This window comes from Gopherus flavomarginatus, chromosome 6 (assembly GCF_025201925.1).
Source record: "Gopherus flavomarginatus isolate rGopFla2 chromosome 6, rGopFla2.mat.asm, whole genome shotgun sequence".
Classification (NCBI taxonomy): Eukaryota; Metazoa; Chordata; order Testudines; family Testudinidae; genus Gopherus; species Gopherus flavomarginatus.
The window spans coordinates 121,490,278-121,511,290 of NC_066622.1; the positions used below are offsets into that span (position 1 = coordinate 121,490,278).

Genomic DNA, 21,013 nt, shown 5'->3' on the forward strand with positions numbered 1-21,013 from the left:
ATGGTAGATTTTTTAGCTAACACACACCTGAAAAAAATTGAAAGATTGAAGCCTGATTTATTAATTAGACTTTTAAGCTTGATATTTTAACTGCGATCTGTTTTGCAGAAAGTCAAGATTGCTCTACTTGTGGTATCTTTCATCAACCTTTATTTATGTATGTAATTATGTGATATTGCAATAATGAATCTGTCTTTAACTTCTTCTGAAGGTGAGGGTAGTGAGATCATCTCCACCAAGTTGCCAGTTCAAAGCCACATTTCAGGAATCTTACCAGGTCTATAAACGTTACCAGATGGCTATTCACAAGGACCCACCTGATAAACCAACCATAAGTCAGGTCAGAAGGCCAAGTATAATTTTATGCAAAACCTCAACTTCCCCTCGATTTCATATGTCTTGGATGGATTCTGTGAGAAACAAATTGGACTTTATATCCACTATATACCTGTAACTCTAATGAAAGCATGTAAATCAAGAGAATGGTGGATTAAACCAAACCAACATCCTGGAAGTGCAAGCTGTTTTTGGTATCTTATTGTAGGTTCCACAAATATGTAAACTTTATTGCAGACAAAAAAATGAAGAAATCGTGGGCATGGTTCAGACCATTTGGAAGAACTATACAGTAAAGCCATAGGGGAGCAGGAGAGGTGGACTATGGGAGGCACTCAGATACTAATATGAGGAGAACCATATACATATTCAGCATTTCAGAGGGGTAAATCCCAAAGCAGAGTTTCATTGATTTAGATGTGAGTCCTTACATGAGGAAAGCAAGCATAATATGAACCAAAATGGGTGTGCGATAATTATCACATGCAAAAAATTGCCTGTTCAGGTTTTACTGGAGTTTGTATAAAGCTCTTTGCTACTTACAATTTAAACCAGTTTAAAAGAAAACAATATAAAAAAAAATTGTGTTGTCACTATTTCACACAATGAATGGACATCATGCCAGGTATATTATTTCTCTGAAGCTAAACAGAAACTGGGCGGGAGGGCAACTTAGGTAGCTAGTATTGGGGATGTGCCTCTAAAATGAAGACTTTCAGTCACTCTCTGAACTGTGCAGTCAAAATAAAATGTCTGTTATTTTGTTCTGTTTCTATTACCAAAGGATAAGAGGACAGAATAAATTAGTACCTGCAGTATGACAGCATTATATAAATTCTAATTTAAAATATCTATAATAATTTAATATCACAATCCTTTAAACTTATGGGGTATACTTGCCTTACCCCATTTAAGATCTGATGCTAATGGCTGCGGCTTTGAAATTGCTATGAGGAGATCTTCCACTAGCCTTACCTTCAGGAGCATATAATCTGATGAGGTGTATTTAAATATTTTGCTTATATTTTCCTTGCTCTGAAGGTGAGGTTAGTACCTGTCTCCTTTGAAGACCCACAGTTTAATTCATCCTTCAGCCAGTCAGCTACTTTATTTGCCAAGTATCAGATGGCTATACACAAGGATACACCTTCTGAATGTGGCGAGTATGAGGTACGGTTCACTGCATGCACCTTTACCAATATTTTTTGATAATGTTCAGATAAGTGGTAGCAAAGAGTATACCTTTGAACTAGTCTAAGCACTGAAAACTTTACTGCTATTACAATTTGGGAAGGAAAAATAAAACATTGCATTCAGTATCTGTGCCAGGTTTTAGCTCAGAGGAAAATTTCTCAGCAGGAGAGAGACTGGATGTGTTATTGCAATCATAAAAAAAGTACTGACACCAGCAAGTAAATAGAGCAGTTGTACATGGTTTAATTAAGGAAATTTGAGACTGACATCTACAGTGAAGACAATGAATAGCAATGTGATGACTAATGACTAAATATTCTTTACATGGGTTAGAAAATGTGTTAGATTCAGGATACTATTTGGTAGCTGTGACAACTTTACATTTCAGATGCCATTCTTCACTGTATTTTGATGTTGTTGTGTTGCTTCTTTTTTTAAACATCTCTATTTGTTTTGTTTGCACTACATTGCTAATGACATCATGTATGATCTGTTTTTTCCACTGCAAAAGCCAAATTAGCGTTAAGAATATGCTACAGACTGGTGGTTGCACACTCAACAAGAATACAAAGACTGTAAAGAAGCTTGCTTTCTTAAACCTCAAAAAGTGTTTATCAGATTTTAATCCTAGCTAACCAAATATACATAAGTGATTTCTTGAGAGGTGACACAAACTTTAGTTAGCAAACTTTACAGAATTTGTGTCTTGTAATCTAGTTCTCTCTTTTCTACTAGGCACAAGTATAAAGTTTATATGTATTCCTTATCTAGTCAAGTATCAGAGGGTAGCCGTGTTAGTCTGGATCTGTAAAAGCAGCAAAGAATCCTGTGGCACCTTATAGACTAACAGACGTTTTGGAGCATGAGCTTTCGTGGGTGAATACCCACTTCCTCAGATGCATGCATCTGAGGAAGTGGGTATTCACCCACGAAAGCTCATGCTCCAAAACGTCTGTTAGTCTATAAGGTGCCACAGGATTCTTTGCTGCTTATCTAGTCAAAAACTTCTTCCAAGGTTATACTTAGCTAGAACATTTCATTCTTAGGAATAAGATTTGTACCAGCAGAGGTGGTATCAGATAACTCATGGTTGCTTTCCACTTGGAATAATAAATACAGTAACTTTCTCATTTGTTTTCAGTACAAAAGTTTCAAAAAAATTTAAGGGAGGTGTGAGGGGCATTACTGAAGGATTTCTAAAATACCAGGCTGTAAAGCCATGAACTCTGATTTTTCACTTCGTTTGATAAGGTAGTTTTATTATAGTTCCTAACTTAGTGAAATCTGAATAATATTTAGTCATTCCTTTCGCTGGCATAACCGTAGACTATTACACAGCAAACCATGGAAAGCAATACTGGGGAGAAGGTCTAGTTTGGACTCTTAGTAATATTCATGGTGGTTAGATCATGAAATTGCTCTTGTTTGGGGTACAATGACTATTTCCAACTTTAATGTCTTGAGTTTTAGTTTGACACAACATCCCCTATCTTTTTTGCTCCAAAGAGCTTGCTGACACACAGAGGCAGAGATGAGGACCTGCTACTTCTAATTTCTCCTTGTTTTTTAACTAAAAAATAAATGAGGAAGTCTTCAATCATACTTTTATGAAATGAAGTCTTCATATCATGTAGCTGTTTGATTTGCAGTTCATCTTTGAACTAGGGATCAGGAATTAGAGGTGATATGAGACTTGGCAGCTCTTTGGACCAATGCAAGAGGTCCAGCATAGGCTTTGATGGCTGTGAGCCCTGTTGATTTATTTTAAGAGGAGAGACCTGGAAAAAACAACTTGAGGATGGCTTGGTTGGAATCCTAATTTTCCCTCTCTCAAGGTATCAAGAGTGCCATGAGGCATTTAGCTGAAATTCAGAGTGGAAGGTGGATTTCCAAGAACTTCTTAGTGCGTCTTCATCCTCCTCATCCTTGTGTAGAAATGCAGTGTAACATACTCGACTTGAATGATTTTACTGTTCTTTTTCTTGACAGCTTGAGTATCAAGGCTAAGTGTAGTAGCCTGCTTGGGAAAAAAGACCTAGTGCCAAAGCTCATTGAAGTGAGTGAAAATACTTCTACTGACTCTAATGCAGCGTTTCTCAAATGCGTCTACCAGGAGCTTTTCTTGTGGCCACAGTCTCCTGGGTGGTGATGGGGGGAGGGGCAAAGCAGCTGCCCCTCCCCAGGGCCACCAGCAGGGGCTGGTCCTTGCCCTCTTCTGGAACCACAAACACAGTAGGAGCAGGCAACCAGTGTGAGTTCCCCACCTTCCTGGGGGCGATGGGATTCAGGCTTCGTCCCTGAGATGGTAAGCGGCAGGCTCTGACCATGTGGTGGTGGACTCCATCCCCCAGCCACTCACCTTCCCTTCGCCCCTGGCTTTGCCCGCCTCCCCCCTCCATCTAGGGCCCAATTTGTCCCCAGCTTGCTGGGGCTAAGTAAGTCTGCTGTGAAAAGTGATATTAACAAATACAAAAATATCACTTTTCACAGTAGCAGACTTACTAGCTAGCACATCTTTAAAAAAAATCAACCAAAAAAGGCAAAACATGCAAAGCACCTTATTTGTGTTTCTATTCTGTTTAGGGCCAGTAAAGAATAGAGGCAATTGTAAGTTACTTTTGTTATTGAGTCTGCAAAAAAAAAACCAACCAAACCTACATAAATAATTACAATGATTTGGATATGTATATATGCATATTTATTTATTTTTCCTAAAATTAAGTATTTTAGGAAAAAGCGTCAGGGCGGCCACCAGCAAGAGTTGGTGGCTGCACTCTGAGGTCACCAAAATTTTTGTTGTGAGAACTCCTGCTCTAATGGCCTTGGATCGGGCCCTTTGAAAGCATTAGTAAGTCTCCTCTGGTAGAAGTCATTTGAAGAAGAAGTTGTTTACCCTTAGGATTTTTTGATTGACCATTAACATGCAATGAGGCAGAGCAGGGTGACCAATGAAATAGCTAGAGGAAATGCAAGATGTTGTGTGACCACAACCAGTTGCTTCTTATGTCTGCCCTGACTTAGTCATTGTATGGTAGCAACCAACAAATATGACAAGAAGTCCAGTGCTTGGACATTGGGCAGAGAGGTTTTTGTTTTGGTTTGTGAAGGAAATAGTCCACAGAGTGGATGCTGCATACTGTTTGATATATATTAGAAGCGCCTAATTTTTCAAACTGGGGGATAAGTAAGGTGTCCTTAAGTCCTTGATCCAACTCACTTGCAGGCGAAGATGGAAATCACCACATACAAGATTTTAAGAGCTCTTAAAACACTCTTTTCTCTCCTCTTTAGTCTATTTATTTAATAAATTATTCAGACATTAAAAATACCCCACTTTCTGGAGCCAAGCACTTCCTTCAGTGAATGTAGAATTAATTCTCTCTCTCCTGCGCAAGGCCTCTTATCAGGGCAGCCGCAAGAGTGGATTGAGTTTAAACTGATAAAAGCTAGTTAATGCAGAATAAAGAATAAAGACCCGTACTTCAAACAGTTAGGTCTTGTCTAGATATTGTAGCACACATGGGTGTAGTGGATAATCTTTCTGCTCAGAAAGAGAGTACCACAATTCTCATATTTGGAGTATGGCTGGGTGCCAGTTCAGAAACTTTCCTTAGTTTTAAATTCAGCAAAAAACCTCCTGAAAATACTATGGGACCGGCCCTTTGGGAAGATGATCTTGAAATGTTGGCATAGGTATATACTGTGTACTCACATTGATATATATTTGTAGCTCAAATATTTCTCATTGCAGCAGATGGCAGTATTAGGAATAAAATAATTTTGTGACTGACAGAAAAAACTTAAGATGAAAGTTGTAAAGTAGTTAATAAAACTCTTAATCTTTGAAACTGAGTACTGCTAATATAATATGAAAGAATATTCACTTCCATGCAGGTTTAAGATGAGAACATGTACCTTTTACATCTGGATGTCAAATGAGAAGGGGGATAATGAGCCTTCTCTAAGAATATCATATTGACTGGATTTCCTGTAGTATGGCACAAGCTGCAACTGTCCTAGCTCTCAAAGACTTCTTGAAGCATTGGCTGTTTAGTCCCATTCTGAGGCCCGTGCTCAGTGTTCTTTAGAATATTTAGTTTAATTTCCTTTCTGACCATGGTTCGCTAAAAATACTAGAATAGTGCCTTTCATTCATACCTCTCAGACTGCTTTACAAAGGAAGGGAAATATAACTACAGTAACTCCTCACTTAATGTTGTAGTTATGTTCCTGAAAAATGCAACTTTAAGCGAAACAGTGTTAAGCAAATCCAATTTCCCCGTAAGAATTAATGTAAATGGGGTGGGAGGGGGGGCTCCAGGGAATTTTTTTCACCAGACAAAAGACTAATTAAAAATATATACACCTCTACCTCGATATAATGCTGTCCTCGGGAGCCAAAAAATCTTACCGCGTTATAGGTGAAACCATGTTATATCAGACTTGCTTTGATCCACTGGAGTGCACAGCCCCGCCCCCCCCCGAGCACGGCTTTACCGCGTTATATCCAAATTCATGTTATATCTGATCGCATTATATCGAGGTAGAGGTGTGTGCACACACACACAGAGTATAAGTTTTAAACAAACAATTTAATACTGGTACACAGCAATGACGATTGTGAAGCTTGGTTGAGGTGGTGAAGTCAAAGGGTAGGTTATTTCCCAGGGCATGCCTTACTGCTAAATGATGAACTAGCAATCGGCTGAGCCCTCAAGGGTCAACCCATTGTTGTTAATGTAGCCTCACACTCTACCAGTCAGCACAAATGGAGGGAGGGGAGATAGCAAGGCAGACAGAGACACACACTGTATGTGACACACAGAGAGAGATGTGCACTGCCCCTTTAAGTAGGGGGGGAGGGATAGCTCAGTGGTTTGAGCATTGGCCTGCTAAATCCAGCGTTGTGAGTTCAATCCTTGAGGGGGCCACCTAGGGATCTGGGGCAAAATCAGTACTTGGTCCTGCTAGTGGAGGCAGGGGCTGGACTTGACCTTTCAAGGTCCCTTCCAGTTCTAGGAGATTGGTATATCTCCAGTTTTTACTTCTATTACCTAAGTATGCTGACTCCACTGTAAGTACACTGCCTTTTTAAATAGATCAGCAAGTTGAGACAGCAGCTCCTGCCAGCAAGCTCCCTCTGTCTTGAGCCCTGTCGTGTCCCTCTTCTGCTCTTTGGAAATGGGGTAAGCGGGGTGCAGGAGCAGGGGGGAGAGGGACACCCTGACATTAGGCCCTCTCTCTCCTCCACCACCCTTGCACAGCAAGCAGAAGGCTCCGGAGAGCAGCTCCAAGACAGAGGGAAGGAGCAGCTCATGGTAGTGGGGAGAGGGACAACTGAACTGCTGGCAATTGCTAGCCTCCTTGGTGGCTGCCGCACAGGGAACTTAGGTGAGCGAGGAGCTGATAGGAGGGCTGCCAGTCCACCTGGTTCCCAGTCCCCACCAGCTAGCTGCAACGGGCTGCTCTTCCTGCAAGCAGTGGACAAAGCAGGCGGCTGCTAAACGATGTTATAAGGGAGAAATGCGGAACTTTAAATGAGTATGTTCTCTAATTGATCAGTAACGTAACAACATTAACCGGAACGACTTTAAGTGAGGAGTTATGTATTCACTTTAAGTTGGAGAAAAACTGAGATACTGAGAGGTTGTTGGTGGAAGTGATGTGCTGCTTTCCTGTCAGAACAGGCTTTCTTTTTTGGTATGTTCCTTACTCCTAGGCTAATATGTCTAACCACTGCAGTGATGGAACTGAATATCCTTCTCAGTTGCAGCTGAAGGAATTGTTTGAAAGATTGTAAAACTCTCTGTAGGTTGGCCCTCATTTGTTTATTTTATGAGTAATATGCTCATTCTGGAGCATGTCCTTAGGGTTCCTCTTAGCGTGGATCACAAGGATTTGGAGAATCAGAATCTCAGTTTTCAACAATGTTCTTTAAAAGGAAAAACTCACTGGTGCTGGAAGAAAGACTGGAGGTGCTCTTTGAGTATATGGTCAATAGCGAGACTTATTCACTGAGGTATTATTACAGATGGAATCTGACTGATACTGACACACCTGCTGAAGAGTTTTTCTGGATACCTGGGGAAATTATCTCTAGGTCTTCCCCTTTGGGCACTATCCCTGGAGTTTCATTTGTTGAACTGGACTGAAATTGACCTGTAAACTTTTTGCATGATTTTGTATAGTCCAATAAGCTGACCCTTTCCCTTTGGCTTTTACGATGTCTGGTATAGGCTATATGTACACTAGAGAGCTTATAGCAGCACAGCTGTATGGTCTCTTGTGTAGTTGCTCTATGCCAATGGGAGAGAGCTCTCCGGTCAACATAATTAAATCACCTCTAACAAGCGGCAGTAGTTATGTTAGCGGGAGAAGCTCTCCCACTGACATACCACTGTGTGCACTATTACTTATGCTGGTGAAACTCATGTCGCTTAGATGGGTGTTTTTTTTTCATGATTCTGAGCAAAAAAAGTTTTGCTGACATAAGTACTAGTTGGACATGTCCTTAATCAACTCTTCTGGACGACTTCGAGTGTCTGGTCCAATATGTATAATTGTACTAATTTGAAAGAATAAATCTTGTATCTGGCTCTGGTAAATAATGAGCATTTCATGCATGACTTGAGGGCAGTATGTGAGTGGAACTTGCGTTGTGGCCAATATCCTTTTGCCCTTGCTTGATAAGATTGCAAAAATGACAAAAGCCAGATATTAAAAATCTCTTATGTGCCATGAGTTCCTTTATTATGACATAAAAAGGTGCTTTTTAAGACCGTATTGCTAGATTTTTTTTTTTTAAAGCAACTCAAACACTGAATTTAAAAAAATGCCTCAGGAGTTAGTTGACATTCGGGGGGTGTTTTGTGTATGTATTTTTTTTTTTTTTAAAAAACCTTGATTTAATTTGTGATGTCTTTCCAAAACCACAGATATTGGTGTGATATTTTTGCCCTGTCAGTGTGCACAGCTCTGCCGGAGCATGTGCACGAGAGAGGGTAATAACCGTATTCTGAACAGGAAGTTAGTTGGTGTATTAACTCTGAAGTTTTATTCTCTAATATTTCTCCTTTCTTTTAAATTTAAAAGACAAGCTTTGCCTTCCTAATCAACAATTTCTTTAGTGGCCCATAAACAGCCACTCTACCTTCCTGCTCTATGTAACAACAGTAGAACCACAAGACTAACATCATTCCTTTAATAAGAACAGAAGTTTGTTCAGTTGAATTCAGTGACTAGTTACTAGTCAAAACTGACTGAAATAATTGAACAGAGAATAGCTGTGTTCTGCTGCTGTCTGCTTCATCTGCAGTCAAGTTTTTCTCGCTTTTATTTTATTTTTTTAAGTGTTTACATTCTACAAGTGCAAGACAGTCTCTCTTTTTGGTTCTCAACTCTCACGATTTATGTAAATTCATAGCTAGGCTAGTTGCTAGATTGAGCTCTACTTGTAGCAAAATCTGTCATAGGTTATATATTTTGCTAATTTCTTGTTCCAATTAAGGTATTGTTAATTTTGGATATTAATCTCTAGTAGGTTTGTCAAAGACCACAAAATGATGGTAGTATAGCTATATTAAATATAGTGCGGAAAGGAAAAGGAAGGGAGACGGTTCACTTTTTTTAAACATTCTGATGCTATGTCTCATGGCTTTGTCTTTAGCTCGCTGCCTTTGCCAGTCTGTTTCTACTGGACCATTGCCTGTATCAAAAATCTCTCTCTCCCTTTCTCTATAAAATACATATTCCTCACTTAATCTTTTCTCAGTTGCCAACTACAGTGTTTTGTTTCCAATGTCCCCTTATTCAGCAGTGTCCTGGAGACGGCGGTCTTCTCGCCCCTCAGCAGCATTTCTCAGCATAGTCTTGGTGACAACTTTTTCTAGTTTTCACCTCTGAGATTGCCATTCTCCTTGTGAGATTGTCACACTTCTTTTGGACCAAAACTGAACAGAAAAATCTTCCCTAACTCACTTGCCAGTCCTGTTCTGAGCTGGCTCTGTCCCCCTCCTGACCCCACCCCCCAGCTATTCATCTTGGCTACCAAATAACTTCTTCTATCTTGTGTTAACTTAGGCCCCAATCCTGCAAACCTTTACCCATGTGTTTAACTGTACTACCTTAAGTAATCTCATTGAAATCAAAGCAACAATTCTCAGTAGTAGAGTTAAGCACACAAATAAATGTTTGCAGGATCTGGACCTTAAAATTTAAACTTCTTGGACAGGAACTCTCTTACTTTTTAAAGACCCTGTATTTGTACAGTACCTAGCAGAGCAGAGCCAAACCATGGTCATAGCCTTTGGGTACTACTGTAATACAAGTAATGATCCTGCACGGCATCGAGCACATTCCAATCCCAACTTTCCCTCCACCTTCTCACTGTATCGTTCCATTCTTCCCCATGCAAAAATACCTGCTTCTTTGCCACTTTTGAATTTCAGTTTTCATTTACTCACATTGTGTACTTAAATTCATGTTCGGCTTCCTTCCTTCTTTCCTTCCTGAGTTTTAGTAGTAAACTAAATGATAAACAATCTTGTCTTCTGTGCACTGAATACACTAAAATTTGTACTTTTTTTTCTTCTGTCTCTTACTTATATATGCACCCAATAAAGTGCTCACTCGCTAAAAATGTTTTCACCTTCATAATTGTAATTTTGAAATAGTTAATGTATAGATATCGAAATAGCAATCATTTAACAAAAGACAGTCATTTTAGTCCATTGTATTTCATAAGTATTTTGCTCAACATTTCTTTTATTTTGTTTTAAACAACACATATAATCACCTAGACAAAGCCTTAGTGTTACTTGTTACATGATCATTTGTTATACCATATTCATGGCTGTAACATTAGCGTTAAAGCAGTTCCCATTTTGTAAAGATTGCGCTAAGCAACTGTGTATTTTATTTGCCCATTGATACATTTCTTATTAATGATTCTTTGATAATTGCATATATGGAAACAATATATTAATCAGTGAGTTTAGTAAACCTATGATAGTTGTGAATCAAATCTCCTTCCCTCTTTGTCAGTTACAAATACTATCTAAATGATATTCATAGACTTAAGGTCAGAAGGGACCACTATGGTCATCTAGTCTGACCTCCTGCATAATGCAGGCCACAGAATCTCACCCACCCACTCCTGGAACAAACCCCTAACCTATGTCTGAGTTACTGAAGTCCTCAAATCGTGGTTTAAAGACCTCAAGGTGCAGAGAATCCTCCAGCAAGTGACCCATGCCCCATGCTGCAAAGGAAGGCGAAAACTCTCCAGGGCCTCTGCCAATCTTCTCTGGAGGAAAATTCCTTCCCGACCCCAAATATGGCAATCAGTTAAACCCTGAGCATGTGGGCAAGACTCACCAGCCAGCACCCAAGAAAGAATTCTCTGTAGTAACTCAGATCCCACCCCATCTAACATCCCATCACAGACCATTGGGCATATTTACCTGCTAATAATCAAAGATCAGTTAATTGCCAAAATTAGGCTATCCAATCATACCATCCCCTCCATAAACTTATCAAGCTTAGTCTTGAAGCCAGATATGTCTTTTCCCCCCACTACTCCCCTTGGAAGGCTGTTGCAGAACTTCACTCCTCTAATGGTTAGAAACCTTCATCTGATTTCAAGTCTAAACTTCCTAGTGTCAACTTGTTGTACTCAAGTCAGTTTCAGGCTTTGCTTAGGGTTAGTGTTCTATTGGATTTTGAGCATTTGCTGTCAACGGCTGTCAGTACAATGGTTTCTGTGATTCATCATGACAGATACACTGGAGGTGAAAGTCCTAGTGGAGGTACTCTAATTCCAAGACCCACTGGGTGCGATAATGTATTAAAAAAGTTTTGTTGTGATTGGTTCTCTAGTTGAAGACATTTCCTTCTCTGACATCTTCAAAATCTCAAAAGCAGTTCTGACTGGTGGGTAGAGAAAATGGTCATGCCTGGAGCATGCTTGCCCTTTGCAAGAATGCTGTAGTATTCTAGGAATACTTTTGAGAACCCAGTTGCTCCTGGAATCCGAGTTAGCTTTAATTGCCAGCAAAAATATGTTTTCATCTGTGCTTTCATTTTGATTTGAAAACTGCAACTATTTTGCATGTAGATCTTGCATCAATTAACTATTCCCTTTGTCTGTATCTGTTTACTATATATTGTGCTACCCTTGGAAGACCACTTTAAAGCTACAGACATCAGTGACCACTTGCTTGGAGATGTTAGCCATGTGTAGAGCATGTTACTCCAGTGCTTCAAAGATTGCAGTGGCCACCTCTTTGCTTCCAGGTCCAATTCATGTGCTGATATTAATATGTGAAGTCCTAACTATCCAAGGCCAGCCCTCCAGATGCTCATTATAACAGAGTAAATGAAGCAGGGTTCCAGGGGAAAAATACATGATTATGTGACTGAAAACTCTCAATGCATTATAAATAAGTAGAGGTGTGCATGAACTGGATTTTTTGCTTTGGGGAGAGTGTCACAAATTTGAATTGCTTTGGGGAGAGTGTCACAAATTTGAATTTTCTTCTATTCTTGAAGAAAACCAAAGTCTTTGAAACTTCCTAGAAGCTAAAATTAGGAAAAAGTTGATCAAGATATTTTGTATTGACATAATCTAAACATTTCTTTCTAATTTTGACTTCATTTTGTAGTATGAAATAAACTGAAAAAAGTAATTGCAAAATGGAAAATCAAAACGTTTCAAAAAGGTTGTATTGACCTTTATAAAATGCTTTTTTATTTTTAGTTTCTAAATGAATTTTTGTTAAAAGGCAACACACTTCCTCAGGATGTCATGATTTTGATGAATCGATGTTTTTCAAAGGAAAAATGTTCTGTAGGAAAATTTCCAACCAGCCCTACACATGGAGGGCCAGAATTAGTGATCCTGGGTGCTCTTGATTCTGCTATTTTCTGATTTGTGCGCTTGACTTTTCAATCTTAACTTTCTTTTAACGTAGGTTTTTTGTATATAATTTCCTAGGTTATTTTAAAAAGAGGAAAAATAAATTGTATTATGTGCAATTGTAGGGTATCGTACATTCAGGAACTTTAGCATTAAGGCTCTAGCAAGCTTCACAGAGCAAAATACAGACAAGAAATGGTGATATTTGACAGTTTATAACACAATTAAATCTGAAAGGATTTTAAGGAAGAAAATAAAAGTCTCCTTTTTGACCCTAGGGTCATCATTGCACCAAATTTCAAGTTCCTGCTACAAACTATGGTGGCGGTAGATCTCTTTTAAAAAAAAAAAAAAAAAAAGTCAAAACATATTTATAATGGAAAATGTTAGGCAGTATGAATATAGAGTTTGCCTCCACTCCTTGTATCATAAATTTGCTACTGTATCAGGCTTCAGCTTTCCTTTTTCTTGCTTAAGCATTGGAAGCCTATAATCAGACCTTTTAGTATGTAGAAAGATGCTAATGAAATCAGTGCTGCAAGGATTTATTTACAGACTTAACAAAATTATTTGCTTATTTGTACTGAACTTGGGTGGTGGTGATGTGGGTTTGGTAAGCCAAAGGAAATGATTCAAGCCATAAAGTAAGAGGAGAAATTACTAAAGGTAGGAAAAAGTAAGTATAGATGTGATCTCTGTAATGAATAGCAATTTAACATGATGTTCTGATCACTGACCAAAAGTATATTGCAATGTATATTTTGGAGAACTTTACTCTGAATAGTGAATTTTGTGCAACCCTCCATTAAACAAGTTTTTAAAAAGTATTGATTTTTTTCTTTTGCTGTCAGATGAATACAGTATCATTTAAAACAAGAATTTTACAGATCAAGAACGCTATAGCTGTTCAGACAAACCGTAGTAAATGAAATTTTGTTCACTGATTGTGTTTTGAAATGTTTTTAGAGTTACACATTTGTATTTGTCTTCGAGTGACTAGGAAGAAGTGGTTTATGAATTTGTGATATTGTTTGGAGATGTGAGTAATTTTCATGTTGGAAAAGCTAAGTGTTAAAATCCATTCCATTTTTCTTAGGAGCGTTAATCTTAGTTTTCTGCAGTAAACTACTATAAACCTTGCATACACATAGATAATACGTATGAAAATATTGGCTTCTTTGTTAAACCCATACACAACTGTGTATTTAGAAATCAACTTGAGGTCAAACTCTTGTGAAGCATTCGCTGAAAAGTACATTTAAACTATGATATTTTCACCACCTTATTTTTCTTCATCTTGAAAGACATTCAGTGGCTGCCAATATATAAATATTAGAACTGCCTCTGAGCTACAGAGACTATGAAAATGATACAGTAAAGTAGTTGCTAGGAGAGAGTAAATAATTCACTGTCGTACTATTGCAAGCAAACACACTGGCAAACCCTTTCTTCCTTACCTCCCACAGCAAAATGGGCAAAAGGGAGATACTATGTTCCTTCTAAGAATTTTGAACACTCCGGTTGTGGCAGCAGCAGGGGCACCAAGGGAAAGGAGTGAAGAGACTGGACTTGTTCGGTTGTAAGCTTTATTCAATGGGAGGGCTGCAATTCAGAATTGCTAACTAACTTTTCTAAGTCGCTATGACTACTTTCTGGGAGAACATGATGAAGTTTAAAGGATCAGGAAGGAGTTTAATGTGATGGAGGAGGAGGACAGGCCGGCGGCCAGGACAGCTTGGATGTGGCTGAGTCAGCAGCTCAAACCATGGCATCTGCCATAACTATGAGAAGATGTTTGTGGCCTGAGTCTTCAGATTGTCCTCCATAAGTGCAGCAGGTTACCCAAAAGAGACCTTTTGAAGACCACTCCTTCTTTTCAGAAAAGACAGATGATAAGGTACAAGGTAGCCTAAAAAGATTCCAGAGCAATCCTGAAGTCATTGGTTGGAATCTATACACCGGTGATGAAAAGGAAGCAGTTCAACTGGAAACAGATTCTCAAATGTCCGAACTTTATACCTTGGTCCCAAGATGTGCAGAAAAAGAGTAGTAGAAATTCCAGGAGGTGACTCCCTCTTCCCTACATCTCTGCCTGGCAGGTTCCTCATGACCAGCAGCCTGAGTTTGTCAAGGGCAATATAACTATCGGTTCCTACCCCTGTGTTTTCCGGTAGTCTATCCCATTTCCTTCATGCTTGGGGACACACAGCATCGGATCAGTGGGTCCTAACCATGGAGGATCTGGGATACTCCCTTCACTTTGTTTCTATCTGCCCTTCCCTGTCACTATACAGGGACCATCCTCATGAAGCTGTCCTTCAGCAGAAAATCCAATCTTTTTAAAGCAGAGGTCATACAGGAAGTTCCTCAGTTCCTCAGTGGGAAGAGCTTTTATTTCTGCTATTTCCTTATGCGTAAAGTGAAAGATGTTCTCTGGCCTGTTTTAGATCTAAGAGAGTTACAAATACCTGAAGGAAATCAAGATCTGTAAGGTTACCCTAGCTTCCATTATTACTTCCCTGGAACAAGAGGACAGGCATGCGACCTTTGATTTTTAAGAAAAACATTTCCATGTAGTGATCCATCAGGACCACAGGAAGTTTCTCAGATTCATAGTGACTGGCACCCACTATTAGCAGCTCATTGTACTTTAATTTGGCCTGTCAGCTGTGCCTTTCATTTTCACAAAGTGCTTGGTGGTGGTAACTGTGTTTCTTTGGAGGTTGGGGGTCAGTGTGTCCTCTTATCTAGACGATTGCCTAGTGAGAGGCTGGTCCAAGTCTCAGCTGCTATCCAGTGAGACCATCATCAGGCCCACCTTCAGTACACTGGGGTTATTACTTAGTCTGGACAAATCAATTCTGAAATCTGTGCAAAGAATAGAATGTGTCAGAGAACTCCTGGATCCTACAAAAGCCAGAGCATTTCTACTTCAGTTGAGGTTCCAAATGCTGTGGTGCTTAATCATGGAAGTAAAAGCACATCCTGCTACCACAGTGCACACTTGCCTTGGGCACAGGGCAGCATGTACCTACATGGTACAGCACACTGGGCTGCCCCTCGGGAAGCTTCAAGGGTGGCTAGTATTGGTGTATGCCCCCAGGCATCAGTACCTTCTAGACTGAGTGATTCACATATCAGAGGTAATTTTGTTCTTCTGGACGGTTGGACAGACCCTTTGAAAGTTTGTATGGAAGTTGCCTTTGTTTCCCTGCAACCAATGCTCATATTGTTCATACATCCCTACTCCTTGGGTTGGGGGCACACATGGAAACCCTGCACGTTCAAGGTTTGTGGTCTTTTCAAGATCTGAGGATTCATAAATGACAGGGAACTGCATGCTGACCATCTAGCTTGTTCGGCCTTCTATCCATATATCATGGGAAAAAAATCTGCAAATGTTAACGGACAACAGCAACTATGTTTTTATCTAAACAGGTAGGGGAGGAGAGTGTTTATCGCAATTGCATCAGTAGGTGATTCTCCTCTGGGAATTCCGCATAGCCAGCTCCATTCACTTCAGAGCTGCATGCCTTCCAGGGGTGCAGAACATATTGGAAGGTCACCAGGGCAATGGTATTTGACCTTACTAACCATTTCAGTCAGACCTCTGATATCTCTCCTGTTGGATCCAGATGCGATTTCTCAGGGCCACGGCTGTCTGGTCCAGGCCAGCCTGCATACCCTCCAGTTGACAGAGTGAATGCTTCATGGCTAACACTGTTGGAAAGGGCTTTCATAGATTCATAGACTCTAGGACTGGAAGGGACCTCGAGAGGTCATCGAGTCCAGTCCCCTGCCCTCATAGCAGGACCAAATACTGTCTAGACCATCCCTGATAGACATTTATCTAACCTACTCTTAAATATCTCCAGAGATGGAGATTCCACAACCTCCCTAGGCAATTTATTCCAGTGTTTATCTACCCTGACAGTTAGAAACTTTTTCCTAATGTCCAACCTAAATCTCCCTTGCTGCAGTTTAAGCCCATTGCTTCTTGTTCTATCATTGGAGGCTAAGGTGAACAAGTTTTCTCCCTCCTCCTTATGACACCCTTTTAGATACCTGAAAACTGCTATCATGTCCCCTCTCAGTCTTCTCTTTTCCAAACTAAACAAGCCTAGTTCTTTCAGCCTTCCTTCATAGGTCATGTTCTCAAGACCTTTAATCATTCTTGTTGCTCTTCTCTGGACCCTCTCCAATTTCTCCACATCTTTCTTGAAATGCGGTGCCCAGAACTGGACACACTACTCCAGCTAAGGCCTAACCAGCGCAGAGTAGAGCGGAAGAATGACTTCTCGTATCTTGTTTACAACACATCTGTTAATGCATCCCAGAATCACGTTTGCTTTTTTTACAACAGTATCACACTGTCGACTCATATTTAGCTTGTGGTCCACTATAACCCCTAGATCTCTTTCTGCCATACTCCTTCCTAGACAGTCTGTTCCCATTCTGTAATGTGTGAAACTGATTGTTCCATCCTAAGTGGAGCACTTTGCATTTGTCTTTATTGAACTTCATCCAGTTTACCTCAGACCATTTCTCCAATTTGTCCAGATCATTTTGAATTTTGACCCTGTCCTCCAAAGCAGCTGCAATCCCTCCCAGTTTGGTATCGTCTGCAAACTTGATAAGTGTACTTTCTATGCCAACATCTAAGTCGTTGATGAAGATATTGAACAGAGCCGGTCCCAAAACAGACCTCTGCGGAACCCCATTTGTTATACCTTTCCAGCAGGATTGGGAGCCATTAATAACTACTCTCTGAGTATGGTTATCCAGCCAGTTATGCACCCACCTTATAGTAGCCCCATCTAAATTGTATTTGCCTAGTTTATCGATAGGGATATCATGCGAGACTGTATCAAATGCCTGACTAAAGTCTAGGTATACCACATCCACCGCTTCTCCCTTATTTTGCTCTAAGGATATTCTGTAATTACTGTTGAACAGTAGAAAGCCCAGGTGTACTTACCTGATGAGATGATTTTTTTTTTCCTTTTAAATCTGATATCAATAGAAGTATCTCTTGCCATAGCAGGCTTTTACTAGCCACATATTGGACTATTTTTCACACCTAAAACATCAAGGTCTGACAGATATATATTAAAGTATATTTGACAGCTATTTCAGCTTTCTATCCTTCAGTGGATAATGGATTCATTTTTTCCAACTGCATGACTATCGGATTGCTACAAGGGTTAGGGTGATTAGACCCACAGGTACAAGAACCTGTTCTCCATAGGATCTGACTCTGGTGATGAGTATTTCAAAAGGCGGCCCCATTAATTTTACCAAGACTTGCTCCCTGCTCCCCCTCTCTATGAAAGTGATGTTTGTGGTTGCAATAACTTCATCAAGGGGAGCAGGTGAGTTGAGAGTTTTGGTGTTAGAGCTTCCTTATACAGGTTTCTCTAAGAGTAAAGTTTACTACTTCTTCGAGTGCTTGCTCATATCCATTCCAATTAGGTGTGCGCGCGCTGCGTGCACGTTCGTCGGAGACTTTTTACCCTAGCAACACTTGGTGGGCCGGCAGGTCGGCTCTCGGTGGGCCGGTATGGCGCCTGATATATACCCCTGCTGTCCCGCCCGCTCCTCAGTTCCTTCTTACCACCCGTGTCGGTCTTTGGAACTGTTGAGCACGGCTAGCTGTTCTCCACCTCCCTAGCGTTTCACTCCTGTGTAGTATCGTGTATATATTTCTTTTATTGTAGTTCTAGTTATTGTTTAAAATTAGTAATTTATAGTTCTGTATATAGTTATAGAGGATCGGGGGTTCGCCCCTTTTCCTCCTCCCCGGTACCGGGGCCCATGCCTGGTTCACCGGGTTTCAAACCTTGTGCGGCCTGTCATCGGCCGATGCCCACAGGAGATCCGCACAACTCCTGTCTGAGGTGCCTAGGCGAGTCCCACCTTGCGAACAAGTGCCGGATCTGCAAGGCGTTTAAGCCCTGGACAAAGAAAGAGCGGGACAGTCGCTTAAAGCAGCTCTTGATGGAGGCAGCGCTGACTCCCCCATCGTCGGCACCGACTCTGGCACCGGGACCAAGCATTTCCTCCGCTCTGGACCACCCGGCACTGACAAGGGCTTTGCTTCCCTGCCCTTCACTGGCCCAGGACCCCAGCCGGCACCGCTCCCTCTCCCCGAGGAGCAAGAAGCACAAGGCTCCTGCGGCACCTACAACTGCACCGCAGTCGGAGCGTACTTCTAAACTGGACCACCCGGCACCGTCATCTGCCGCGGCACCAAGTATCGCCGCACCGTCGGTGCGGGTTATTCAGCCGATGGGCAAGCCCACCATGGTGCGGCCGCGTTCGCTGGGCACTACCGAGCACTGTCGGTCCCACTCCAGATCGAGAGGCTATCAGCGTCGTCGCTCAAGATCCCGGCGCCGCTCGCAGTCCCGGTACCGTTCCCCGTGGCACTGGTCGTACTCGCGGCAATGCTCGAGATCCCGGTCGCCGTCGTACTACTCCCGGCATTGGTCCAGATTGCTGCACTGACGCTCCTACCGCAGCCGTTCCCGGCATGACAGCACACGGCACCAGTCGACCTCCCGGCACCGAGCTGGTAGCAGGTCCCGGTCCCGATCGAGATACCGCCACGACTCCCGATACCGCTCACCGGCACTGCGCAGAGGCGAAATCTATGGGCGCAGAGGCCTCGCACTGTCATCGTCAGCTCCTCCGTGGCCTTCACGTCACGTGTCCGCCTCTCCACACGCGGACAGCACCTCCTACGGGGGTTCTGATGCACAGGCCCACCTGGACCATGGACCACCGCAATGGTCCTTTGGACACCTTGGGCCTACCACCAAGCCCAGGGCGAGCCATTGGGCCTAGCATGCTCCAGCCATTCGGAGCATTGTGCACTAGAGGCCACAGTCAGCCGGCCTCCCCCCTCAGGTACGGAGGAAGACCCTGCATGTCCCCTGGCACAGCAGGACGTCCCAGAGACGGAGGTCCCTCAGGACGAGGCTTCCGTACAAGAACCACTCCTCCCTGAGTTATCTTCTTCCTCTTCCCCGGATGAGGCGGTAGCGGGCACATCATCATCGGGGCCCCCACCGATTGATCTCCGGGCACATCAGGACCTTCTGCGGCTCGTTGCCCAAAATATAAACCTTCCTGTAGAGGAAGTTCCTGAAGTGGAGGACCCGGTGGTCAGCATACTCTCTGCAGAAGCGCCGACCAGGGTGGCCCTCCCCTTCATCAAATCCATCCAGGCAAAGGCGGACACCATATGGCAGTCTCCGGCCTCCATCCCACCCACAGCCTGCGGAGTGGAAAGAAAATATATGGTGCCATCCAAGGGGTATGAGTACCTCTACGTTCACCCCACCCCCTGCTCGTTGGTGGTACAATCAGTCAATGAGCGGGAGCGCCACGGCCAACAAGCTCCTGCACCAAAATCCAGAGAAGCCAGGCGCATGGACTTGCTGGGCCGCAAGATTTACTCTGCGGGAGGCCTTCAGCTCCGTGTGGCGAACCAGCAGGCCCTCTTGAGCCGATACAGCTATAACGCCTGGGAGGCTGTCGGCAAGTTCACTGAATTAGTTCCCTAGGACTCACGCCAGGAATTTTCAGCTCTCCTGGAAGAGGGGAAGAGGGTCGCCAGGACCACACTGCAAGCGTCCTTAGATGCCGCAGATTCGGCAGCCAGAACGCTGCATCTGGTGTAGCCATGCATCGCATTTCATGGCTTCAGGCTTCCGGACTACCGCCCGAGTTACAGTATACAATCCAAGACCTGCCATTCGACGGGCAGGGTCTTTTCTCTGAGAAAACAGATCCCAGACTACAGAGTCTGAAGGATAACCGGGTTATCATGCGTTCACTGGGAATGCGCACACCCAGACTCAGAGACGGTCATACCGCCCACAATCTTAGCGCCCTTACCCCCCGCCTTGACCTAGACAAGATTCTACCCGGAGATGAGGCCGCCCGAACCGCAGATGTCAGTCAGATCCTCAAGGGGGTAACAATTCTGGGTCCGCCAAACCACCGCAGGGACCCAAAGCAAACTTTTGAGAGTGCACCCGAGAGCAGTATCCCAATCCCATCCCTGGATCCTCTTCATTTTCTCAACCACCTCCACCCCTTCCTGCTGGCGTGGTCCCAACTGACCTTGGACCGTTGGGTCCTATGCATGGTGGAGTTTGGATACCGTCTTCAGTTTATTTCTCCACCCCCCTCCCATCCTCCCTCCTCGTCCCTCTTCAGGGACCCCTCTCACGAGCAACTTATCATCCAGGAGTTTCGCAAGCTCCTATTCATCGGAGCTATAGAGGAGGTGCCGGAGGAGTTAAGGGGCAAGGGGTTTTATTCCTGGTATTTCTTAATCCTCAAGTCAAAAGGGGGCCTCCGACCCATCCTGGACCTGCGAGGACTGAACAAATTCATCCAAAAGTTCAAGTTCCGCATGGTATCCTTACGAACCATCATTCCTTCCCTGGATCCCGGAGATTGGTACGCCGCTCTCGACATGAAGGACGCATACTTCCACATTGCAATTTTTCCTCCGCACAGGAGGTATCTGCGCTTTGTGGTAAATCAGGATCACTA

The 21,013-nt window shown here is 42.5% G+C and overlaps 1 protein-coding gene across 7 annotated transcripts in view; it reads left to right on the forward strand.

Moving 5' to 3' along the window:
- The window catches only part of ATE1 (arginyltransferase 1), a 180,566-nt gene that overhangs the window by 30,850 nt on the left and 128,703 nt on the right, over positions 1-21,013 (forward strand). For 3 of the 7 annotated variants that reach the window (XM_050959005.1, XM_050959003.1, XM_050959007.1), the window contains exon 7: positions 212-340. The exons of 1 other annotated variant lie outside the window; for it this stretch is intronic. In XM_050959005.1, the coding sequence (XP_050814962.1) occupies positions 212-340 (129 nt within the window). Of the gene's footprint in view, positions 1-211; positions 341-1,377; positions 1,507-21,013 lie in introns of all 7 variants that reach the window. 3 more of the 7 variants (XM_050959009.1, XM_050959004.1, XM_050959006.1) reach the window with 1 other exon arrangement.